Source organism: Mycteria americana, chromosome 24 (assembly GCF_035582795.1).
Source record: "Mycteria americana isolate JAX WOST 10 ecotype Jacksonville Zoo and Gardens chromosome 24, USCA_MyAme_1.0, whole genome shotgun sequence".
NCBI classification, from domain to species: Eukaryota; Metazoa; Chordata; class Aves; order Ciconiiformes; family Ciconiidae; genus Mycteria; species Mycteria americana.
Genome location: NC_134388.1, coordinates 4,839,679 through 4,865,679, shown reverse-complemented (window position 1 = coordinate 4,865,679; position 26,001 = coordinate 4,839,679). Strand labels below are relative to the sequence as shown.

At 45.4% G+C, this 26,001-nt stretch overlaps 2 protein-coding genes across 19 annotated transcripts in view; one reads left to right on the top strand and one right to left on the bottom strand.

Annotated features, from left to right (window-relative positions):
- COMP (cartilage oligomeric matrix protein) overlaps positions 1–13,033 on the top strand; it is a 38,130-nt gene extending 25,097 nt beyond the window's left edge. For 12 of the 13 annotated variants that reach the window (XM_075524090.1, XM_075524096.1, XM_075524093.1 and 9 more), the window contains 17 exons: positions 1,227–1,278; positions 3,458–3,630; positions 4,901–5,038; positions 5,854–5,931; positions 6,079–6,237; positions 6,794–6,898; positions 7,081–7,188; positions 7,642–7,801; positions 9,061–9,179; positions 9,614–9,666; positions 10,104–10,297; positions 10,735–10,913; positions 11,133–11,181; positions 11,427–11,623; positions 11,767–11,939; positions 12,112–12,251; positions 12,429–13,033. In XM_075524090.1, the coding sequence (XP_075380205.1) occupies positions 1,227–1,278; positions 3,458–3,630; positions 4,901–5,038; positions 5,854–5,931; positions 6,079–6,237; positions 6,794–6,898; positions 7,081–7,188; positions 7,642–7,801; positions 9,061–9,179; positions 9,614–9,666; positions 10,104–10,297; positions 10,735–10,913; positions 11,133–11,181; positions 11,427–11,623; positions 11,767–11,939; positions 12,112–12,251; positions 12,429–12,475 (2,124 nt within the window). In that variant the 3' untranslated portion in view covers positions 12,476–13,033. Of the gene's footprint in view, positions 1–1,226; positions 1,279–2,369; positions 2,410–3,457; positions 3,631–4,900; positions 5,039–5,853; positions 5,932–6,078; positions 6,238–6,793; positions 6,899–7,080; positions 7,189–7,641; positions 7,802–9,060; positions 9,180–9,613; positions 9,667–10,103; positions 10,298–10,734; positions 10,914–11,132; positions 11,182–11,426; positions 11,624–11,766; positions 11,940–12,111; positions 12,252–12,428 lie in introns of those variants that run through there. The other variant, XM_075524098.1, reaches the window with a different exon arrangement.
- Positions 13,034–21,149: 8,116 nt separating this feature from the next.
- The window catches only part of CRTC1 (CREB regulated transcription coactivator 1), a 46,827-nt gene continuing 41,975 nt past the window's right edge, over positions 21,150–26,001 (bottom strand). For 5 of the 6 annotated variants that reach the window (XM_075524596.1, XM_075524597.1, XM_075524598.1 and 2 more), the window contains one exon: positions 21,150–25,461. In XM_075524596.1, coding sequence (XP_075380711.1) covers positions 25,250–25,461 — 212 coding nt within the window. In that variant the 3' untranslated portion in view covers positions 21,150–25,249. The remainder of the gene's footprint in view (positions 25,462–26,001) is intronic. The other variant, XR_012778774.1, reaches the window with a different exon arrangement.

The window sequence follows — 26,001 nt, the reverse complement described above, 5'->3', positions numbered from 1 at the left end:
CTTGCATATACCACTGGAGAGCCAAGGTGGCAGTTCATAATTTCTTCATCTGTGCAAAGATTTTCTAAAACTTACTTTTCCTTGATTCAGCATCTTGGGATGTTGGCAATAAGGATGGCAAAAGGCATAACAATAAAAGGCCAGATCTACTCTCCTGAGCCAAAGGCTGAAGGATTCTTGGCACAAAGGAACCACTGATACTCATTAGCAGTGCTCTGAATTCTCCCCTCTGCTCTCTGTCACCCACTTCTAACGGGAGATGTTCTGGGGATTTGGGTTACATCTATCTCTGCATTAACTATTCAAAATACATGACCCCAGGCCATGTTGGAAGAGAGAATCTAACATAGAATGAAAGCTTGCTCTTATACCTGGGAGCTGGCAGAGAGACACGAGTAGAAGCTTTTGTCAAAGTCAAATGACTTAATCGTGGAAACACGAAGTCCACAGGGTGTGGAAGGGTGGTCCTGAGCATCGGTTGTAGATAGCCAGTAAGGCTTTTGCAGGAAAGAAGCCTGCTAGGATTGCTATCTAAGATGCTAGAGAGTCATATAAATGTTAGCTTGAGACTGACATGCCTATTTGTGCCTTTCTTCACCCAAGGAACGGCATCTTTGCACTGCCAATGCTACAGATTATCTCTTTACTGAAGCAAGCTTAAGGAATAGGAGCCTGGAGGAGATCAGAGGAAGTCTGGAGGGAGGAGCTTTTGTGAATAGATTCTAAATATCCTCATGGCAAGGGCATTGGGGCCAAAGAATGGAAGAAGCAATGTCAGAGATTATTCATGTATCTGCAAAAATGGCTCACAGGGGTACCTCCTCCTGACTTCACTTATGCAATACCTGGACTGCAGATAAAGCAGACCTCTCTAGGAGTGCTAGTTCAGCATCTTCTAGAGCAGAAGACCCAAATAAAGTAGATACCTCTTTCTTTATGGCACTTGTTTCTGTGTATTCAAGGCAAGTGTTTCCTGCATCTGTGATAGAATAGTATTATCAAGTTAGCCTGTAGAAACACTACAGTAGGGAGTGATTTACAGCAGGGAATACAAGCCACCTCAGCTTCCATACAGTCTGCAACATAGACTTTGGGGTAAGAGTTAATTTGTTTGTAAGTAGCTGTGCAGTCTCAGAGAGACACCCTGTTTCTGGCAGGGGGGCTATTAGTTTGCGTGGGAGCAAAACTCAGCCTTTGGCTAAGTGGTGGTTCTTGTTTTCTTCTAGATTAAGGAGATAACATTCCTGAAGAATACAGTCATGGAGTGTGATGCCTGTGGTGAGTTACTGAGCTGAGTCCTATGTTCAACTGCCTCCTCCAAGTCCTTCATACCTTTGTGTCCAAACGAGTAGTAAAATGCCACCTGTGACCATCTCCCCAAAGGAAACAGCTTGTTTCACAATTATCCCGAGTGTTACAGGGTAATACTCAATATTAGTGATGCTTTTTTCCCCCACAACATTCTGCACGCATGGACCAGTGTTCCATGCTGTTCTCGTGGTTCAATGGCAGCTGAAGCTATTACCCCTTTCCTGAGCATGGGGTGCAGAAGCAGCCTTAAAAAGCTTATCTTTCCTTCCAGCAAAACCCCAGCATTTGCTTACTTCCACTATTTCTGAAATAAGCTTTGTTAGTGGTTTTGTGACATACCACACTGTACTTCTTGGGGTAGTGTCATTCTAGTGCGGAAAGCTGCCCGACCACATTTCCTAATAATCCAGCCCATGGCCGATGTTAGAATTGCCTGGGAATGCACACTGGGTATCCTGTGGGATACAGTTGGCTACTCCAGAGCTGCAAGTGGAAGAGAACATCACCCCCAAGAGGCATTGCTCTGCTATTCCTTCCATCCTAGTGCTGCCACCATCCAAGCAAGGAGGTTGTTTACAGAGCATGCAGGAACCAGGATCATAGATTTTCCCATATAAATCTTGCCCTCTGCTCCCCAATAAATGTTTTTTTCTAGACTGGAACTTACTTCCAGTATATCTGGCTTTCAGAAAGCATGGTTCTTGGAGATGCTCTATTATTCGCCAGTACACTCAAAGGGTGGAGCAATAACCATTTCTGCATTTGGAGAGATTGTACTTCTGCTGGAAAAGAGATTAGCCAAGGCTTTTGGGACCTGCAGTACAGAAATGCATTCATCCACAGCAATTGTTTTAATAATTTGCTCATAAAACTGTCCTGAACTTTCTCTCTGTTACTTGATTTCTGCCTTCCCCAGTTGCTATTTTGCTTTATGTGTGTTCTTCTCCTGTACTCCTTACTGTAGAATTTGAGCCTCTTTTAGTCATGCATTGAACAACGTGACTCACAACAGTCATGTGCTTCTCTCATTATTTGTCAGAAAGAGAAGCGTGAAGAGAAGAGGCCTTGTTTTTAGTGAAGACTTTGCTGCTGGTGGTGGTAGAGCATTGGTTTTTCTTTTATTTTGTTTCAGGATTTTTATGTTGGGTTTTTAAGCAAGAGAAAACAGGAACTTGCCACTTAGAGTAGTGGGTGTGGGAGACTTGTGACAAATCTAGTTTCTGGGAAAGTTTATTCACAGTCTTGAATTGGCCTTCAGTGAAGTTCTGCGTCCCATACAGATTCATTTTCAAGTTCTCTTGTGCTATGGGTCAGGTCATGAGGATAAGGACAAAAACCTGGCATGTGGCCGAAAACTTTAAGGGAAGCTGGTGTGCAGCAGTGTGGGGACAGGCTTGATGTGCTTCTGAATAGGACTGCAGTAGCATTTTATATGGCTTAGAATTTCCTACACATCACCGTACTTCATGCTTAGATAGACCATATTGCTGTATTCCAGCCTAGAAGTGATGAATGTCCGAATAACAGACTGATTTCTCATCTGCCAGGATGACGTGAGGTTTCCTAGCCCTGTGGAGGTAACAGGTAGCATGTTATGCATAACGTTATGGCATGAGAGCCTTATGTGAGCCTGATGTGAGTGTATTCCTGCTACAAACCAACCTGACCTGTTTAACATGCCTGCCTTCTACAGCAGAGATTTTGGCTGACAGCCCTCCACAATGCTTCCCAGATTTAAGCCTGTGCTGTGTGCGTTCTGCTTTAGCCAGGTGTCTGAGTCCATACTGCCAGTGAGGTGTAGCTGTAGAGGAACCAGGGAGAGAACTGATCTCTCTGGAACTCCAAAAGCAAGCGTATTACAGCAACAAGGAGGGCAGCACGACACGAGTTTTGGACTGGGAGCTAAGACTTCTGGGGTTTCTTGTTTATTTTTTGTCTGCTCTGACTCAGAAATCTGTCAAGCTGCTGCTTCTGGCTTCATTTTTCTCCATTTACAAAATAGAGTTACAACTGCTCAACCCTCAGAAAGGATGCAAGGAAATGGCCTGTCTATGAAGCACACTGATATCTTCTGAGACGATGGGACCACCTGATGATAGTCTCTGGCAGTGACGGCTCTGTTCTTAACGTTCCTCTTGTCCTCTAGGCATGCACACCGAGGCGACAGGCCCTCTCATCACCGTGACACAATTTAACAGATGCCTCCCAAACTCCTGCTTCCCTGGAGTGGCCTGCACTGAGACCGGCACTGGCTTCCGCTGTGGACCCTGTCCCCCAGGTTATTCAGGCAATGGGTCACAGTGCACAGATATCAATGAGGTAAAAAACCAAGTAGGACAGGCTGGAAGTTACAAAACTGGCTCGCTTTTCTTGGAGTGTTGCGGGTTTGTCTTGTGGTTGTAAAGAAAAGTCTTGCAATTCCCCTAGGAGCTGAAGTTCAACAGAAACATAATTTCACTGGAAGGAAGTCTCACCCTCCCTTAAGCTCTGTTCCATGTTGGTTTTATATCCAGTCTAGCTAGGCATTTCTTTCTAAAAGATACATAGGCTCAAACAAAATAAATCTTTTGGTTTGTACCACACAGGAAGGCGAGTTTGGAAGACCAGAACAGTCCCTTTTGGTCTTACAATCTTTTGAGCTAATGGCTGATGAGTTGTTAGAGATAAGATTTATTATGTGTGGAATAGAATCAAATGCTTCCCGAATAGTCCTTTATACAATAAATCTTACCACACTACTCGTATTGCTTTACTTCTGCCTTTAAATCAAACCTTGCTAGGCAGATACTGGTTTGTTTTTTTTTTTTAAAAAAAGTGTGGCATTCCATCAAGTTTACTCTCTGTGTGTATGCAAAGCTTTACTCAACCATTAATTTTGCGTGTCCGTAAGACTCCTTAGTTCTGTGGTTCCCAAACCATAGTCCTATGCTCGCTGATTAGTCCACCCAGCAACCGTCAGTGTCTTGCAAAGCCGTATCACCTCTACAGCGTTTCAGTTTAAAAACCTGCTGAAGTTAAAAGGGTCTATGAGAGATTTTGAGATTGATGATAATCTGTTAGTCACCAAAACATGGAAACCACTGTACTAATGTAATGCATCTGCCAGTACAGAGCATAAGAATTCAGTGAAAATAATAAAGTGTTGGAGAAAATAAAGCAAGCATTAATAGCAACTTTGGAAAGACGATTGCTTCCCAGAGTAGTAAACAACCAACTGCTCTGTCTTTCAAAACCAGTGTAAGAAATTATCCAGTTCTCTGGATTCAGAGACTGCCAGGAAGGAAAGTGTGAAGAGAAGCCAGCTCTTTGCCTGGGCAATTGATGTCACCTAAGAAGAATTAGTCCTGAAAGTTGGTTTGTTTTACTTGTCTGTACATATTGGGACTTGGGAGAACAACTGAGATGGGGAAGCTGCATTTTCCACTTGCAAGGAAAGCCAGGAACTTCTATGCATTTTTGTTTTATTCTTTAAAAATAAAAGTACAATAGCTGGATCTCACCCAGCAAGGCTTGCTTTGAGAGCTGCCTTCACAGCTGGCCTTGAGCGAGCCTGCCTCACAGTTCTGCACAACCTCTTTCTTGTTTACAGTGCAATGCAAACCCCTGCTTCCCGAAGGTCCAGTGCATTAACACTGTCCCTGGCTTCCGCTGTGATCCCTGCCCTCCCGGCTTCACTGGGCAAATGGTTGAAGGAGTTGGACTAGCTTATGCCAGGGCCAACAAACAGGTAAGGCCCAGAAAATTTTCTGTCTCCTTCAGAAGCCGTTAACTCTTTCCCTTCTGTAATTGTAATTTAAAGGTCTTGGAGCCCTCAAAGAAATGGGAGGGAAGTACAAGATGAGTGCATTGTATTGGTGGGAAGACTGATGCAGTGAGAGGAGAGACTTGCCAAGGATGTCCTAGAACATCAACAGCAAAGCAACCTCCACTCCAAGACCTTATCTCTGCTGAATTTATGCTGGGCAGAATGTTATCTCTGACAGCTTTGTGGCTGTGAAGCCAGCCTGGGGAATCCTTCATACTAGGACACAGAAGAGTTGATGCAGCTACTGCCCACCCCCTCCCCGCTTCCCTGACAGCTATAGACAGATTAAAGTAAAAAAAAAAAAAAAAAAAAAACCAACCAACTAATCTTAGCATGGTTTATAAGAATATATTGCCAAAAGCAGGAATGGCATGTGGCTTGTGTTATTCAGAGAGCTGCTAGCTGGTCATAGGACGCAGTCTTTGACCTTCTTGCTCCATTGACTCTCTTCTATCCTTTTACAGTAAGGAGATACTCTGACAGCTCAGCTCAGAGCTAAGCTATTTTGCCAGGCTAAAATCTCTGGTGACTCTGTAGAGGGTGAACAGCTTGCCTGGGTCAGGAGTATTGCTGGGATCTGGCTCAAGCTTGTCTGAAGGAAAACTTTGAGCTGTGGGTCCTAGTAAGGTGTGTCAGGGGCTTTGCTTCTGCATCTAGTGATGCCCTAATTCTGTAATCATCTCATGTGGTAGCTGCTTAAGAGTGAAGTTAATGTCTACTTTGTTCTTCCTGGGCAGGTTTGTACCGACATCAATGAATGTGAGACAGGTGCTGCCAGAAATTGCGTTCCAAACTCCATCTGCATCAATACACGGGTAAATATTGCTGGAAAGCCTCATGTGGATCTCTTCCCAAGCTCTGGGGCCTCTGTTATCTGTGGCAATCCAGCTGCTGAGGAAGGTTACAGCAAAGGTTTGCCAGGACTCATGTTATAGTTAATTCCCTATTGCTTTTTCTTGCAGGGATCCTACAAGTGCGGGGCTTGTAAACCTGGCTTTGTTGGGGATCAAGTCACTGGCTGCAAGAGCCAGACAGTGAGACGCTGTCCTAATGGTGAAATTAGTCCATGTCACGAGAAAGCACAGTGCATCGTGGAGCGCGACGGGTCCATCTCCTGCGTGGTAAGGTCCAAATCTCCCTGCGATTGGGGTCTGCTCTCTCCGGTTTCCCTTGCACTGTGCTTGCTCTCCTGGGTCTGCCACTGCCCTCTCCTGGAGAGCGTGCCTTCCTAACACAGACCTGCTCTCCATTAGCACCTGAGCTACAGCAGTATCTCTTTCAGTGCTCTCTGGAGAAGACGACTGCTCCTGGCACCTCAGATCCATTGTTGTTTGTTCGGGGTTTTTTTTTGCCTGAAGCGCTACAAATTTGTCAGACATGGAACATTACAGGCAGCTGAGCAGGGAGAAGCACCGTTCAGCAACCTGCTGGAGCCAAGTTTTGCTGCTGCATCTGTCTTTATAATCTCAGGAACAAGCAGAGAGCTTGTGTCCGAGCTATTTAAAATCTATTTACAGCATAACTGTTTCTTCCAGACAATATTTTTCCCATAGAGCGTTGTGTACCTGGATTTGCCATGTTTTGTGCTGGTTCTCATGTAAAGCCTTCAATTCTGGAGGCATATGGCCATCAGGGGACTCACCAGCAGCCTCATTTTGTTAATCTGCTGTCTTCCAGTGCCTCGTGGGGTGGGCAGGGAACGGCTACGTCTGTGGGAAGGATACGGACATTGATGGAGTCCCTGATGAGAAGCAACGCTGCTCTGACAAAAAATGCCGCAAGGTAAGATGCAGTTGTCTCATGTTTTGCTGGAAACAGAATACCAGAGGAATGCCTAACCAGAACTGGGCAATTCTGCTTTGAGGGCAGGCCTTGCGTGCTGGTGAGACCCTGCCCAGCCTTCAGAGCTCAGGCTAAATGACATGCACAGCTTGCTAGCAGGCCCTTTGTTGCTTTTCTTTCAGGATAACTGCGTGACTGTCCCCAACTCTGGCCAAGAGGATGCAGACAGGGATGGAATTGGAGATGCTTGTGACGATGATGCTGACGGAGATGGGATATTAAATGCTGAGGTTTGAATTCTAATGCTTAAACCCTGACATACCTAAATCTACCCAGAGGTTCTGCAAAGCAACTGCCTACACCTTTAATGTGAATTTAGGGAACCTGCAGGCCACAGCATGCAATGTTTCCTTTTAATCTGCATGGTCTGAAGAATCTAAAAACAAGCAGACAGGAGAGAACATCACGGCACTGAACGGACTTTACCAGTCATGGTCCCCTGAGAGTTAGGGAGTCTCTGTCTCACTTGGTCAAGCACTGGTTGGAGATATTTTCAGGTGCTACTGGTATTCCCCAAACAGGCAGTGACTAGGCTGAATAGAGGAAACCAAGACTGGCTGCAGATAGGCTGCTGGGCTTCTCAGAGCAGCTGGTCACATACCTCAGAACTTTCGTCTTTCTTATGCCGCAGTAGCACGCTCAGTGCCAAACGTTTCCCCTCAGCCAGTCCCTCTCTCCCACAGGACAACTGCATGTACACCCGCAATGCAGACCAGCGCAATGCAGACAAGGATAACTTTGGTGATGCCTGTGACAACTGTCGCCAAGTGAAGAACAATGATCAACGGGACATTGATGGCGATGGGAGGGGAGACGAGTGTGACGATGACATGGATGGAGATGGTAAGAGCAGCTGGGAGCATCCTCAGAGGCCCATATATACTGAGCTAAGAACCAGAAAGCTATTCGGCACGCAGCTAGAGATCCTTACGGCCGGTACCAGCCTTCAGAGGCTTGTGCTCTGCAGGAGTAGAACTAATTTCTGATGGGATGAAGCACAGCTCAGTTCTTAAGATGCCAAGATGAGCAGTCAAGCCAGCATCCTTCACAGTTCAGCTCTTGCAGGGTTTAAAGATCTATATTCAGGATGGTGCTAACAATTTTTGTTAGCACTCTTACTGTGCACGATCACGTCAAACCTGTGTCAGACTTAAGAAAGAAGGATGTACCATGCAAACTGATCTCAATCCAGACAAGGACACTACTTTGTGCTGCAATTTAAATTTATGAAGAAGTATGGGAACATCCAAGTTGTTAGCAGCTACTGGCTCAAGGCAGTATGTGTCAGGGCTGTCTTCTGGGGGGGGGGGGAAAAGCCTGGCTGGCTTTAGAAACTGTCTGTGCGCTAATGATGCTGTATTTGCACAAAGCCTGCTTTCAAAAGCCAGAAATCACAACTGCTGCTGGCCTGAGACACACATATTTATTTACAGAGTATTTCCAGTGCATCTAGTGCTGTTTGGGTCTGGCTACATCCTGCCAAGTAGCTCCCTGCTGGCATGATTTGCTGGTGTAGTAGGTAAATGCAGAGAAGCGGGAAGTGAAGTCATACAAGTTGCCAGTTAGATTGTTCCTGTCCTGTCTCGGGCCTTGAAGAGGCACTGTCTAAATCTTCCCTGTCAAATAGCCAAGATTAACCTTGACTTGTTTTATAATTATATAGACATCTACTTTAGAGGAAAAAGACTCTGTCATGGTTTAGGGAACCGCAGACAGTTTCATCTTCATCCTCTTGGCCACTCACTCATGCACAGATATGATGCCAGTTTGGAGCCGTGTTCTTCAGTTCTTTAACTTTCTCTAAGGAATGCAGTTAAGGATGTTTCCTCTCAGGTTCATGTGCAATAGCATGCTCAGACATCCATCGTGATGCAGTCTGGAGTATGTTTTAAGATCAGTTGCTGCTGATCTCTTCCATCCTCCATAGCTGCTAGGATGCAACTTAAAAGCATTTAAAATGTACACAAAAATTGAAACTTTTGCTTTACTGCATGAATTCAACTGTCCTAGATTTTTGCCATCTCTTACATCCAAAAAAGATCTTGCTGCATAGACCTTAGTAGCCCTGTTGCCTTGATGGGTCCACTTTGCATGTTTTACAGGGATCAAAAACACAGTGGACAACTGCGTAAGAGTTCCTAACGCTGATCAAAAAGATGGTGATGGTGATGGAGTAGGAGATGTGTGTGACAGCTGCCCAACAGTCAGTAACCCAGACCAGGTAAGTAAGCACTCCCAGTTTTGCAGTCTTATGGGTTCATTGCTGTCACTCAAGACAGCGCTCATGTGATCTGCCTAAGGTGTACCTGGTAACTCACCAAGATTACCACTTGCAAATTTTAGCTGCTGCCATCCTGCAGTGCAAAAGTACAGCCCCTTGAGATCAAACGTCCTGGGGTATAGAAGAGTATGTCAGAGAGGAAGTGTTGCACTTCGGACTTCTCTATTCCTACCCTGCTCACCTGTGTTTAGAAACAGCGCTGCTTGAATTCATCAGGGCAACTTGTAAAGCCTGCAGAAGGAACTCTCCCACTGGTGTCAGCTCTGTGTTCAATCAGATCAGAAGCTAACAAACACCTCTCTTTGTTCTCTTTATTGCCTAATTCTCCTCTTGATCTATGGAAAGTTTAAATTATTATTGCTTTATTTTACTAGAAAGATACTGATCACGATCTAGTGGGAGACGTCTGTGACACCAACCAGGACAGGTGAGAGCTTGCTGCAAAAATTATACTTAGGTTGCATGAAATCTTGGGGATGGAGGGGGAAAAAGGCGTGCGTTGGCAGCTCCGTGACAACCTGGCTTGGCCTTACCCGATAAAAAGACAGAGGTGAAGGGAGGTGGAATTTTCTTCAGACCTCAAAAAAACTTGCCAGTGGAAGTATGGCCCAAAGGCTAGCGGATGTAAGCTTGCTGACAGCAGCCTTGCTTGTCATTAGCTACCACTCACAGATTTGTTTGTACACTACAGCTGGAGTATTTCTGATCTATGGTTGGTGTAACTAATAGCTTAGGACTTTATAAGGCTAAAATCACCAACATCTGCTGTACTCGTCGAGGACCCCAGCTCCTAGAAAGGTGTTGCGTGCTTATTTTAAAAGCACATGTCAGTGGATAATCTTTACCTGTAATTTGCTCCACCAGTGATGGGGATGGCCACCAAGATACACGGGATAACTGCCCATCAGTGCCCAACAGCTCCCAGGTGGACACAGACAACGACGGGCTGGGAGATGAATGTGATGATGATGACGACAATGATGGGATTCCAGACGAGAAACCTCCAGGTCCCGACAACTGTCGGCTTGTCCCTAACCCTGGCCAAGAAGACTCAGACGGTAAGGGAAATGGATGCACGTTAGCCCTGCATGCGCGGCTTCTGTTCCTGGTGGCCAACGCGTATCAGTTTCACCTCTAGAGATAGACAGGAAGCAAGATCTCCTCAGTACTGACTCGAGACAGTCCGACATCATTGTCAGATCTCAAATAACCCTGACAGAAGGATCATACTTAGGAAAAGTTCTCTTCCAGAAGTGTCTACAAGTTGAGGTGTTTCTTCTGGTCACAGCATCTCTGCAAGCAAGAGAAGCCTCCGGGTTTCTCTGCAACTGACTTAAAGGAAGAGTGTACCAGTGCTCTGAACACCTCTTAACCTTCAATAGACACGGCTACCTTTAGCTGTGCTAGCCAAAAGCTAGCTGAGTAAACCTCAGGTGCAAGGGGCAGGAGAAATTAATGAAAGCTTGTTACTCCTTTTCTTCTGTTGTGCTCTCAGGTGATGGTGTGGGAAACGTTTGTGAAGATGACTTTGACAAAGACATGGTGATTGACAGAATTGATGTGTGCCCAGAGAACGCAGAAGTGACACTAACAGACTTCAGGGCTTTCCAGACGGTTGTATTGGACCCTGAGGGTGATGCACAGATTGACCCCAACTGGATTGTCCTCAACCAGGTAGGAGACTGCTCCAGAACGGGCTAGTAAGTCAGGTGGGAACAAGCCTGTACCAAACTGGATGCAGTTTTCATTAAAAGACTCTGCAGGCTTAATGATACTGTTCAACAACGTCCTAATCCTCGAGCCTCACCCTTGGTGTACCTCTCCCCCAGTCCCTTAACAACACTAAAGTTACGTTTGGAACTATACTAACGAGTCCACATTCATCTTTCTCAGGGCATGGAAATTGTCCAGACCATGAACAGCGATCCTGGCCTGGCTGTAGGTGAGACACTTATTTTGTCCTATTGGAAAATTATCGCTCATTAGCTGCGTACTTCTCAGTGCAGCTTTTACAAGTATTTCAGACACTACTTAATGATTCCACCCACCTCCTGGGAAAATATTTTCTGTAGCAGGCAATCTTCAGATTTGGCTTAGCAAAATCCACCTCCCCCATCTGAATTGGGAAAGAAATGGATCTACATTTTGTTGTAGAATACAGAGTATTTGTTTTCCTACCAATTACAGGTTACACGGCATTCAATGGAGTGGACTTTGAGGGCACGTTCCATGTCAACACTGCCACAGATGATGATTATGCTGGCTTCATATTTGGCTACCAGGACAGTTCCAGCTTTTATGTGGTCATGTGGAAGCAGATGGAACAGACATACTGGCAGGCAAACCCCTTCCGAGCAGTAGCAGAACCTGGAATTCAACTGAAGGTAAAGCCGCCATTGAAAAAGAATTCAGTAGTGGATTTTTGCCTTTTTCTTAGCTGTGCTGCTTGGACACATGCAGTGGGGCAAGCAGCTACGGTCAATCAATCCTTTATCCAAACGTTTTACCAGTCTCTCTTCTGTCTTAGGCAGTGAAGTCTAAAACAGGCCCAGGTGAGTATCTCCGCAATTCTCTCTGGCACACCGGAGACACCACAGATCAGGTCAAACTGCTGTGGAAAGACCCTCGCAATTCTGGCTGGAAGGACAAGACATCTTACCGCTGGTTCCTGCAACATCGTCCTCAAGTCGGATACATCAGGTAAGGGGTTTACGATTTCCTTTGCGCGGCTGAGTGGAAGTGTTAACACATAAAACAAGCATCTCTAGTGCAGTCCTGTGGTAAAGAGGAGGGAGTGTTGGACTGAGGAACAATTTCTACAAGGCTCTATCAGTCTCAAGTTCATGTCCTACACATGCTTATTCTCTTCTAGAGCTCGCTTCTATGAAGGCCCTGAAGTAGTAGCAGACACTGGAGTTGTCCTTGATACAACTATGCGAGGAGGCCGCCTGGGAGTCTTCTGCTTCTCCCAAGAGAACATTATTTGGTCAAACCTGCGTTACCGCTGCAACGGTGAGTTAGTTTTGAAAATCAAATACAGGCGTTCTTGCCATTTTGCTTTCAAGATGTTAATTTGTCTTGGCTAGCCTACACATACAACTCTAATGGGATGTCATGCAGTAGCTTATTCTATTTTTCATTTCTGGTTCTACTTCTAATCTATATTCGCTTTAATCTCATCCTCCTCAGACACCATTCCAGAAGATTATGAAACATTTAGAGTTCAGCAAGACTAACCTCCGATTTAAACGTCTGTCCAGCAAAACTTGCTTTAAAAAACGTGCTCAGCTGCCCCACTATTGCCTCTGGTATAAAGAACTCTAAGTAACGTACCACTGCACTCTGCACAGCACCAAGTGTCAATGCATTATCCGGCATCTTTTCTACAACAGCAACTTTCTTTAAACGCTACGAAAACCTATTGGAACGGCAGAGGTGTAGACAGCAAGTGTGAATAGAAGCCCGTGCTGCTGTAAACACTAGTTCTCTACGCTACATGGAAAAAGATGTGCTGAGAAGCTACCTGCAATAGCTGGAATTGTTTGAGTAAGTTTAGCATGGATGATTCCCAGGAATCTTTTCCCTACTCAAAGGCTCTCGAGTGTGAATGCTGGTCTCCTTTTCAAGACCTACTGCAAAGCAAACCCAGCACTAGTCTGAAAAGGACACAGAGAGCAGCCTATGTACAAGTTGCTCACAAAACATTTTTAAAAAGCACTTTAAGGAGAGTATCTTTGTTCTGGAATGCTGGATAATAAATACTCTGGAATATTGGATAATAAATAATAGACTTCTCCTTGGTCACGTGCATGTTGCTTTTTCCTCTTCTGAAACTCTTCCGATATGGACGTGTAACAGTGAAACCCTCAAAAGCTGAAAGCAATAGTACTGCTAGAGAGCCCCCAGCTGAATTAAGGATTTTGTTAGCAAAGGCTTTTTCTTTCAAGAACTTCCCTCTAGTTAGACTGTCCTACCTGGTTCTTGTCAGTGGCAGTCAGTTTCAGAACAGTAAATGAAAGCTTTATGCTTGATTTGTCTTATGACACCATGCCAGGACTCCCCCAAACAGACAGCCGAGGAGCTGGGACAGCGGAAGCCGTTAGTACCGTGGGTGCTCACTTGAGCTGGGAACAGCAGACAAAGGGTTACTAGAGTTGGTAACCTGGAAAGTCTTAAATCCTGCACTACCGTAATCCCCAGTCTTTTCCAGGTAAACAATAACCTAGCAGCATTCCAGTCTGCCCAAAGAGACAATAAAAGCCAAATTTTGCAAGACGCTTCAGGTAAGCAGTTCACAGTAATTATACTGAAACTTGCTCATGGTTTCAGGAGACTTGCTCATGGTTTCATGAGAAAGGCAGTTCCTGTCGAATACTTAACAGTGCAGTTTTGCAAGCTAGTTAGAAGTTCCACTCTAGAATGAGGCCGTATGATAAATACCAGTACACTGGATGTGCTGCTTCTGTTAAATGTTAGCAAACAAGCAAGGTGTGAACACAACTTTTCCTCTCCTCTTGGAAAGCTGATGGCAAAAGCTGCACTTTACCAAGCGCGGGTCTCCACAGCTACACGCATTTGAATTTCACATTCCGAAGGCAGCAGCATAAGCAGAGATCTGCCAAAAGAACGCTAGTTCTGCTAACTGGCTCGTTTAGAGATGGTTCGCTTGCTGATCGCAGCCCTTTGTGAACATCTCCCTTCGCCATTCTAAGACTGTCATGAAAACGGCCACTAAGTTTTCTTTCCCCAACAGGAAAAAAATGCAGATGAGGCAGTCCAGAGTACAATATCCCCTACACAAAATGGCTTCAAGTACTGAAGGGACCTTATGTAGCTCACAAGAAACTGATTCCAAAGTGGATATGGCCAGCGATGGTGTGTTTCCAGGCTGGGAGCAGAAATGAACTACCTTTCGCTTGGTCACTGGAAAGTCAGGTGCATTCACTCAGCCTTGCTGCGGTCAACTTAGTTACGCTTCACACACAATACTCAACCGGAACGACAGCTTTCTCCCCAGCACACCCGTCCCTCAGGTCAGAATACTGATTGCAGATGAACCTTTCCCACAGACAAGCATAAAACCGTATCAGAAAAAGATGAATTCCATTCAAAAGAGCTATGAAATAACTGCCCAAGTTGAGGGAGTTGGTCATTCTGTCCCAGCTGCCTTAGTAACATAAAACTTTTTTCAGCACTGGCTCTACTTACCTTGATGACCAACCTAACGCAAGATTCACTGCGGTGAAAGCTACACCCAGTTGTCGAAGCACGCGTGTACGACAATCTAACGTACGACAATCTAATAAATCTGAAGATTTACACCCTCATTTTCTCTTTCAAAAATCCCGCAACTCAAACAGACAGACGAGACTCTGCTTACCCCAGAAAGCTCTAAAACGATGCAGCAGTGCAGAAACGTGACTGAAGCTCTGACTTGAGAACGGTAGAGACAGTCACCACACGTCACCTTCAGAACGCAGGGACTGCTTCTGAGGACAGTTTACATCTTGAGACTTATCAGGATGCTTTGCATCTTTTAGATCAGCTGCAGTTTCCTCTTGGAAGAGTCCTACAGAGGTCAGCTTTCATAGCTGTAAGAAGCCAACGAACCGAAATAATTGGATTTTGCTGTTTCTTTATAAACATGAGCACTGAAAACACCAATATTTCAACACTGAAAACCTTCAGTCAAAAAGCAAACAAACAAACAAACGCAACTAAGAAAAAGCTAAGCAGCCAGAGACAAAAACATTTGAACTTTTATTACATTTCATTTACAAATAATGCAAAGATACAAAGACAAAAGCCTTCACACAAAAAAGAAAAGATTGAAAAGAATGTACATTTAGTTGAGCTGCTTTTTCACATCATTTCTCAGATTGCAAACACTTAAAGCCAACTTCAGTTTTCCACTTTACCTATAGAAAAACACAATAAATAAAACTTTTATGTCGCAGGGACAACTTTTCCAGAGTTCCTGTGCCACCAACGCTGTAGCTGAATATAGGATTGCATATATCAGTGAAATAATCCACAAATTATTTTAATAGAAAAAGTTTAGCTTGTAAAGAACAGTATATTATACTGTCTCTGAAAATGCATAAATCTGACATTTTTCCCCAAGCTCAATGAACTACATAAAGTTGTTTTTAGCTGCCAGTCTGTGAGAGAAGCTGCCAAAAGCAGCTGTATTTAATTTTATTAAAATCAAACTTTCCCTTCATGAGTACTAACACATTTAACTTCCATTTCTTCTACAAGGAATCCTTCCACAGATGGGGGCTCCGTTAAGGTACGAAGAAAAAGCATCTAAAAGTTCTAATTCCTCCCCAAAATAAAACCTCAGTATCTACTGTCTTATTAGTTAATAGCTGACTGAAATACAATAGTTTAGTTACTACGCTGTATAATGCTGACCGAAGATCGGTGGATGTGTATGCGGTATATTTATACACAGTTATCTTCCGACTGTGTCGATGCTCATGCCATGAATATTCAGGATCCAGTAAGTACAGAAAGTTTTCCTTAAGCAAGCCCTATACCCCCCCAACATTTTGCCCCATAAATATTATAACTTTTATATTCGTCATCTACTCTGCAAGGACAGAAGCTTTACCTATTTATCTTCTCTATATTTAATGTCTTGGAAATTCCAAAATTGAGCCAAGCTTAATCTTTTCCTTTCAAACGGAGGCTTGTGACATTATACAGAAGCAAGGATATCTATATGAGAACTGCTTGCTTTTCCTTCTTGACAAATAGCCAGCGCAGATTTTGTTGAGTTAAAAAATTGCCCTTTGTGTGGTATAATTCAACTCCATCTCTATAAGCAAGTTTAAGCCTGTAAAATTTCTGAAGGAAATGCTGACGACTCCACTACTCCAGTTGCAGAAACCAGTTCTTCAATTAGATTTATAAAGGGAGACCTTTCATCCCTTTCTTTCTAAACCACAGTGTAAAGGAGTTGGACTGAATAATCCGTAGGACACCTGCAAATGAACTTTACCTGTCCCTGTAGACACAGCAGTTCCAAAGGCAGAGAGACGGCACCCCGAGAGCCGTCTCGTGAGAGCCAACAGCACGTCCAGCGCTTTTCCACTACATCGCTTTGTACTTCGCTCCCTAAACGACCCCAGCTCCGGCTGCCTCGGCAGCCAAGCCCTGCCCTACTCGCCCAGGTTTAGTCAAGACTCCTTACCAAACCTCTCGCCACCAGCTGAAGCCTCGCCCGAGGCTTCCCTTCACCGCTACTCAGTTACGACCATTTAAGCTTATCGAGGGAAGAACTTCTATTGCACGTCGAAGGAAAGAACTGAAGGGTGGATGAATCTGCACAGGTCTCAGACTAATCTTTAAAGATTTAGCAAAATTTCCATCTGGTGGAGAATAACATTCCCAGGGGCAGAACACACATTTCCCCGTAACTCTGCATTTTCCCAGATCAAAATCTCAACCGCAATTAAAAAACTCTCGGCTTACTTGCAGATGGGGCACCCTTCGATAGATTTTAAAGCTTTATCCGCACGAGGCTGTAACTACATTCAATACAGAAAATTTGGATGGATCAGAGCTTACAGCCTGGCAAATTTACATCCGATGCACTTGCTGTCCCACAGCGGTTCTACTAGAGCACGGTTCAGAGACCAGCGGCCTCAAAGCAACGCGACACAGAGCAATGCCCTCCCTTCCCTGCGCCACAGGCATCACCTCCCAAAGGAAGCGGGAAACACCGGCTTTGGAGACACTGAAAAGAAGCCAGCGGTTCTGCTCCTGCGAAAACCCAGCTGGCCGGGCCTGGGAAGGTCCGGCCCTCTGCAAGTGACCAAAAAGACGCGAGCAGACTCGGTTCAGGACAAGCCGCCTCAGGAGCCTTTACGATCTCCGACTCCGAGACTTGCATTTCTCCAGCAGAAGCACCAACTCTTTTGGCTTTGTCTCATTTTCAGAGACACTTTCGAGAGCTGAGTGACACCTCCTTTGTTCATTAAGTGTGTTAATATACGGCTCAAATACAGCTTCCATTTGAAGAACATAAATTTCACGAACAAGAGCAGGGAGGGAGGTTTTGTGAGCGGTTCTGCAGTCTCTCGATTCGCACGATGAGAGCATCTGTCGCAATCTCAGTTCCGTTTTGTCCCAATTTATTTATTGTAGGATTCTCTCACGTCCAAGGTAGACCAGGAGATGAAATCAAGGTACGATCGGAGTTGTTTAACTGTGCGTTGTCCCCCCAGCCTCTCAGGGTTTTGAAAACATTGAGCGGAAGAGTCGAATACCGTAAGACAGCAACTGCCACCTGCCAGCATGTTCAACACCCACCAGTTCCTCACGCAGCAAGGCCCACTTCACTCTGACTCATCCACCACACGGCACGAAGAAAACTACTATCAAACAAAAACCTGATCCAACATAGATTAAACCCCAGCAATTTTAAGACCCACAAAAGCCGTGCTCACACCAACGTGCCCGTTTCACTCAAAGCCAGGGCGCGTCTGTCCGAGTCCCCTGCGTTAACCCAGACGAAGTTCCCTCCCTGGGAGGTTTCTGCCACACCGTTACCGGCAAACTAATCCAAAGGTAGCTCAGGTCTACTGCAATTAAAGCAAATCTCAAGCTCAGGCCTAGACTACTACAGAAAGCCACCATCGTTAGCGAGAACCCCGTTATCGAGGAGGAGGAATCCTTACGCCAGCTCGGAAAACGCCGTCCCTTCTGCACACGGATAGAACTGTTAATTTACAACGCGGCTATCGGAGATCGGTAATTAATGTTCCCATTGAGCACACCTACCGCTCAAATTATTCGTTTTAGTTTTGAGCTCAATAAAAAGAGCCTAGAACCAGCGACAAATTAAACGCCAACACGTCCACACTCCCAAACAAACCGCTTTAACACGTGCCCGTCTGCAACGGCAGATCCCAGTTTCCTAAAAACCTTAAGAGATAAGGACGGGAAGAAAACATGACTTATCCCTAACGTTGTGCAGTCCCGTACGTGGCTCCTGCAAATACTACAGTTAGTTTTTCTGCTGACAGCTTTATCACTCTTGCCCGAACACATCAACAGCCCCCAAGGGGAAATACTGTCTGCAAATTAAAAAAAAAAAAAAAAAATAAAAGTAGCAGTACGTGGAAGTTGGTATAGGCTGAAGGCAGGCAAAATTAAGGAGTAAAATCGTCTAACCTGTCATCTCCGCTCCCATCCTATCATCGTGCTGCGAGAAAGCGTCTGAAGTATTGTCATTGTTTAGAGCGGTGTCTCGCCTGCGTGACGGCGGTGACAGAAATACCTATGGCAAGCAAAGCATTTCGGCAAACACAGAGATCAGAGTGACAGGTCCCCAGTAGCTGCTGCTGCCGCGAGTCAGCGATTCCCGAAGCGTTCGCTTTGGTTCCAAGGACGGAAGTTCTGCCAGTGCTGCAGTGGGTTCTGCACGCGCTTCGCAGCAGGACACTGGAACAGCTTCAGGGTGCGACTGCATCTCCAGAGCTCGCCCGTCCCTCCGCGCCGGAGGACACGATCTCTGCGCTTGCCAAGAGCCCGTGTAAAGTCTCGGTGCGCCGACAGCCGGCGGTTCGGATGCTCCCCTGCCCTGCTGCTTGGCCGCGCCATCGGAAACAGGGACGAGCGGCCGGATAAACTCAAAGCAACCAGCTACCGATGGCCGAACCGATACCGGTGATCTGCTACCGCAGTCCAGCAGGCCTATCGTGACAGCAAATGGCTGGAGACGGGTCAAGAACCCTTCGCCTTTTTCCCTTTGTCTCTTAAAAAAAAGACGTGTCTCTTGCCACAGGGGTTTTCTGCCCCAAATTATGTCGCCTTAAAGCTGAACCAATTACGAAACTAAAACACAATCAACAAAACAAGACCATCGTACACACCGGAAAACACCAACGTTCGATCACTGCGATTCAAGCAGAAAACGTACATCAGAAAATTCAACACGTAGCAGTTACTTTATTCTCCTGTAGCTACTTAATGGCAAAATTTAAAGTAAAACGAACCAAGATAAACCAAAACAAATGCTGTCGAGGCGTTTGCCTACTATTTAGTTACAAGACGACACGTGCAACCTTAAAGACGCAACGGGTTAAGCTGGTTACGAGGAGACAGCGGGGGTCAGCTCACAAGTAGGGAAAGGCAGCCCCCAGCTGCCGACGCGACGGCACCATCTTCTCCAGAGCCCAGCCGCGAGAGCCGCCCGCTCCTCCCCGCCGACACACGGCAACCAAGGGACCCGCCGCCAGCGCCGCCCGCCGTTCCACACCCAAGACCACGCCGACGCAACGCGCGTCACCGCGACGCCGTTCCCAGACAAAATACATCGAGGCAGAACAGATTTTGCCGTGTTCGAAACCCGAGGAGGGAAGGATCTACGTCTGCTCCGAACACCAAACCGCAGGCGGGAACTCAAACTACCAGGGACAACCAGGAGCACCGCACCGGGAACGATTCCCCGCCACGCGCCTCGGCGGCCGTGCCACAGCTTAACCTGAAACACGGGGTGCAGGCACCTGCTCTTGCTCTTCCCTCTTTGGTCTCGTTACCTGCGACCCTCGGAAATCCACGGCACGCAGACAGACGCGTTGTTCTTTCAAAAGCAGAAAACCTGCAACGGATAAAGAGCAGCGGGATCTTCTACAAAGCATCTGCGCTGCCCGGTTTGGGCACCGTGAGGTGAACGGAGAAGAGGTTTTCACGGCTGGGCCAAAAGACGGCCGTACGGGGTTTCTTTACAAGACAGGGGGATGCGTACGGATGGATTTGGAAGGGTCAGACAAGGCTCTTCATACGCGCTACGCGGTTACCGACGTCAAAGCGTCACGTAAGACTCCAATCACGTTTCAGACGAGCACTCCGTGCTACTTGGAGTTAAGATATTAATTACGCAGCTGCGTTTTCCTTCTGTCCAGATCCTCTACGCTGTGGATTTGCTTCCCTTTAGGCTTTCTACTACGTAGTTCTCCGCAGCTGCCTCTCTGGCAGCCACGAGTCCATTTACCGAAGAAAACAGTAAACGTATTTTACCCCTTCAGGCCTTTATTTTGATAAAATTGGTCAAGCCCACAGAAGGCAATATACACCACAGTTAAAACCACCCCCCTCCCCGCCCCCAAATAATAAAATAAATAACACAAATGAATATAGTACGTAATGTAGTGTTTTGTTTTGCAGTATAGAAATTCCACACAATGATTCTGTTTAAAAAGGTAAAAATGATTTATAATACACAGTTATAATGTCATCATGGTGCCCGCATAGAAAACTGACATGCAATCCATGCCTACACTGCGCAGTATAAATAAAACGCAACTAAAAATACAAAGAACAGGAACACTACAAATTTTTTTTTTTTTTTTTTTTTGCTTTTTTGTTTTGTAAAAAGAACAGACACACGTAACAAACGCTACCTGCGCTTTCACATTGCCATCACAGTGACGGGGGTTCCGTTTTTCAGAGGAATAAACGCTGGGTTTTTTCTCCTGAAAGCAGAGCGTACATCGGAACCTACGGGGTGAGGAGGGGGCTTTTCCTCTTCCTTCTTGTACAGAGGGGGTTTCCAGGGCGAGTACCATGCTCAGTGAGGGGCAGATCTCACGCCTTAATTATCGTTGCTACAGAAATCCAAGCTTTTACGAACACGCAGAGTCAAGACCTTATTTCTGAGGGCAGTTGAAACGATTCTGTAAGTTATCGGATGCTGCTTTTATGCAAACTCAGAGGGCAGCTCGCTCTTTTCATCCATCAGCGTTCTCGTCGCATGGGTTCGCACCAGGGTTTCTCAGGCACGCTTGTTCAAAAAATTAATGAAATTTAAAATAAGGTAATAAAATGTACAAATAATTAACAATTTCTGAAATTAATTTGCAGCCTCTTTCTGGAAACCTTTTCCCCTCTTTAAAAAAAAAAAAAAAAAAAAAGGAAAAAAATTAAATCAGTCAAAGGTTCTCTGTACAGGAGAGGTTTTGCACAGTTAAGGATCGCTGGCAAAGTGTTCACCGACATGCAGAAGCAGTAGTGAGCCGAGAGGTCGGGCGCTGCCCGCGGCAGAGCGACCTGAACTCGGCCTGTGCAGATTCATTGGAAAGAGGATGCAGATACTATGTACAGTGACAAGAGCCTCCCCCTCCCGCCCAGCGGCGCGGCAGCGACCCGCAGAAGTGCCGGTTTTCTTTTGAAAATCACAGTATTTGATACACCGACGGTTTATTCCGATTATTTCCCCATTGTATTGGCAAATGCAACAGTCTAGCTTGGGAACTTCTTAATATATATCTATATATATCTATAAAAACACATGTCGTAGGGAGGGGGAGGGGTCACTCAGCAGGTATGTTTGGACAGTGACCCTTTGAGACACCAGACAGTTTCAACGTCATTTAACTGAAAAAGTTATAAATAATACTATTTCTTTTTTTTTCTTTTTTTTTTCTTTTTTTTTGCTAAGTGGTGTTTTTTCTTTCCGCTGCTCTTTCCTGGACGGGAAGGGCCGACCGCTCCCGACAGCTCTCGCCCTTACACGCACAATTTAAAATGAAAACAGCGCTACTCAATTTTCAAATAAAATCAGATTACTCCTTCAGAAAACACCGGGGATCCGCTCCGTGTTTACGTTTGACAACATAACAGATTGGTTTTGCTTTAAAATCAGCCTTATGCATACATATGTTACAAAAACATACATTTTAAGGGGAGAGGGGGAGAAAAATCCCTCTCGAAGTGCAGCTCCTGCACGGTGCTGTCGGGAAACCGGCCTTCCGGGAAGCAAAATGCAAGAGCTGTTGAAATAACTGCTCGGGTTCTCAAAGGGTCGGTTCTAAAAGCAGCTTTCGCCTGCCCACGAGCGGGGCTCACGAGATGAAGCACGTCTTGTCACAGACAGCCGTCATCTGCTTCCCACGATGACTTCGTCTTACTCCTTCCCACTCCCAAAGCAGCCTTCCCCGTCTGCCCCGCACGAAAGGAACAAAACCCGGATTTCTCTCAACTAGATGGTCCCTAATTTTGACACAGTTGCATCCAGACGTGTTATTTTTAAATTAAGGCCATTTTAAATGTCTACTTACAAGTCTAATAAACAAGATCTCTTATATACACATGTAGTTTAAAAAAAATTAGAAGGTAGCATTTAGCAACAGCTCCCTGTAAAAGTCTCCAGTGAGGAATCTCATCTCCTACTTGGATGCTTCATTCTGAAGTGACTCTGGTTTTAAAAAAATAGATCACAAACAAGAATTTACATGCATGAGAGTCATTCGAACGAGAGAGCGATACAGACAGAAATCCCGTCGAGGAACTACGTGAACTGCAAGAAGCGTATTCAACTCACACTGTACCTGGGGCTGTTTCAAAGCAAAAGGACTCCGAGTCACCTGTGCCCAAATTACTCCCGTTCTTTTAGGGTATCCTCCTGTTCGAAGCTACCTTTTTTATTTTTTTTTTTTCCTCCTTAAATTGAAAAAGCATTAGCAATCTGAAATAAGCAGACACCGGGAGTTAACACGTACTACTGGGCTTAAATCCTGACAAAGAACGCGTTCAACAAAGATGCAGGATAACCTTTCGATTGCGTGGGAAGGAACAAAAAAGACAGAGGTAAGCGAAGAGATCTAAGGAAAAAAAAAAAACAAAAAGTTTTTAGTGCAAATGGTCAACTAATGGCACAAACGTGAGCAAACACGCACCCAGATTAGAGAGATCCCAACAACGATTCTGCTCAGCAGTGTTTGCACGAATCTCAGGACGGCGTCCCACCGATTTCTGGAAGCACACAGAAACCTAGTATAACTCATTAAGGGCGGTCCCGCTCCTCTGCGGACCTCCGTTATCGCTTGCTGAAAACAGCAAGGGAAAAAAAAAATAAAATCTTTCTGGAGGGCAATGGGACAGGGAGAAGCGCTGAGGGGTTTGTTTGGGGTTTTTTTTGCTTGAAAGTCGTGACAGCTGAGAAAGAACGGACACGTTTTTAGCCAAAAAGTAAAATCCAGCTGATGCAGACCGAGTTGAAAGAGAGCAGATGGGGAACTACCGTGCCAGAGGGGGGAATCGACAAAACACAACTCATCTTGAAATGCACCTCAGACGGCTCTTTTGTTGAGGCTATATTTAACAAAAAGAGATGTGGACGTTCAGCCCCTACTGCACGGAAATGCTCTCCTCCAGCAGGTATTCGTTCATCTCGCGTTCAGGCTGTTAGGCGCCGCGTAATTTTTAATTTGTTAATAAGACTCAAAATAACGTTAATTGGTAACTTCTACTGAAGAGAAGGGTCACGTACTTACAGATTCTGTTACTGTGCAGAGTAGGGTGTAACGAAGACAACGTTTTAGCAGTGCCCCTGGCAATTACTAGAAGCCTGTTGGGCTCTTGATAAATCTTTAAATGCATTTTTCAAATTTGCTAAGAGTCCCAAGCGCAGAGATGTGGGAACCGTCGCCAATTCGGCCGTGCCATTTAAGCGAACCCGCCCATTCGGACTCAATGGGGGGTTTGGGGTTTTTTTTTTTAACCCGCCATTGATAAAGTGTCAGTCACCGGTCTGCTGTACTGCAGCGCAGAACGTTAACAAGGACTAACAGAAATAGTCGAGTCCAAATTTAACAGAATCGCAGGCTGTTGGAGGATACAGTACTGTTCACTGTGGTGCAAGCTATTTTTTCCCCAGGGTGAAAGACGGAATATCTAAGTTCCTGCCACCCTATTTTGACTATATAAAAGGAAAACATCTAGACTTGCCTTAGGCTTCCTTACCTCTGCTCAACATCTGTTTAAAATTCCAGTTAGTTAAAAATACCTATATATATAATATATATAATATATTTCTGGAATAAAAACACAAAAAAGATGTACTGTACAAGTATTATGTAGAGTGCTTCAATTGGCTGTATGTAGTTTAGCTACTTTCCTAATATCCAAATACTTAAATAAAAAAAAAAAAGATCATAAATAATGGTAACAGAATAAGTAATGAATAAGAATAAAAAATAAAAAATAGTCATCATGATTTGAGCCAGGCATTGCTATAGAAATGCCCTTCCTGTTGCCCAGGAATCTCTCTCAAAGCAACATCAGAAATACGCTCTGCGGGTTATTCTCCTCTGTTCTTTTAGCTGCTTTAAAATGTTCCGATCCTTCCTCTGTGCGAATCAAGTAATGAATTATAGTACTTTTTTGTGTGCTCAGAAATGCTCTCTCTATATATGTATACATATATTTATAAATATATATATTACATATATATTTAAAAAAAAAAAAAGCTTTGAAAATAGTGTTTACAGTTGCCTTTTTGGACTAGCCGGCTACAAAAGGCCATTGGGCTGCCGGGCTGCTTTTCCGCTTTGCCAAGTACGCGAGTTTGCTCAGGGCATGAGAAGAGGCGGTGGGTGCAGGACGACAGTCAAGGAAACGAACCTGAAAACAAACATGGCATATCGATAAAGGAAGAAGCGTTTTACTCTACGAAGCAGCTGTCACAAAGCAGAGTGAAAACCGCCGCAGCCTCCCCGTCCCTCCCAGAGGGTGGCAACGCAGAGATCTACTTTCGAATCGGGGGGTGAGGGGAGAGGGGGTCGGCGGTGGCACTTCCCCCTCCCCGTCTCAAACGGCAGCCGACGATTCGGTAGGTTAGAAAGAATCTCTTTACCCTTGGCTCTGAACCTTCCTCGCCTGCCCCAAACCAGCCCCCTTCTAGTGCAAAGGATAAACGGACAACTTAACGCTGGAGCTTTGGTGGGAGGAAGGAGGGGCTCTGGAGAGGAAAAGGCTGATGGAAACTCCTTACTCATTAATGGCAACGAGCAGATAAGGGGTGAAATACGGCGCGACAGGGAGTAGGGGTCTGCAGCGCTGCAAGCTTAGAACGACAAGCTTTACTCATTGTACACGTTGTACAGGACAGAGCTACTGCTCTCAGCAGCTCCTGTTCTGACACGACTGACCCATCGGACTCTCTAGTTCGGCTGGGCTCCAGGAACAAGCGTCATTCCCACGCTCCTGGTGTCCACGCTTCACAGCCGGTCCATCCTGAACGTGTCCTCTGTGGCGGGGTCAGTGAGGACCATGTCTGGGTCATTCAGCATGTGCAGTCCATCCAAGGTTAAAGGGTCAATTTTGAGTTCATCCAGAGGGAACTGGGAATCCGTATCAAAGCTGACGTCTCCCACTCCTGCCAAAGAGCTGGTCAGTTCTTTTGATAAGCTGGGAGGAGATTCTCCTGTCACTGCAGGGAAGAGGAAGGGAAAGGTGTCGGTAGGACTTAGCAAATACACGTTCTCCAGGCAGACGAGTCATAAAACAGCTTGCAAAAATTCTGGAATAATTTCTTGAACTAAGGCTGAAGTTCAGACGAGAAACATCTATCCTCGTTTCCAGCCGGATGACTTACAGATTTGTCAGAGCATCTCAAAACCACATAATGGCCTAACACCAAACAGCACTCACATACACATATTTGGGGGCCACAAAGCGGAGTCGCTTCAGTCTCTTTTCTCCCCCTTAGGTTTAGGAGCAATAACCTTAACTTCCGTGATTCTAATCAGCAAGAGTCCTTGGCTGAACTATGGATCGAACTACAGCTTTCTCAGTGACCTGCGCAGAAATTGTTTCCAAACGTCCAACCGTGACCAGATTCGCTACCATATGCGACACTAAAAAACCCTTTCTTGGCAAGCGCGAACGGAGCAGCAGAGGAGGAGGTTCGGCTTTCACCGCCTCTCCCTTGCTGCGACAGAGGATCCAGTAAATTCAGAGGCAGGGAAAG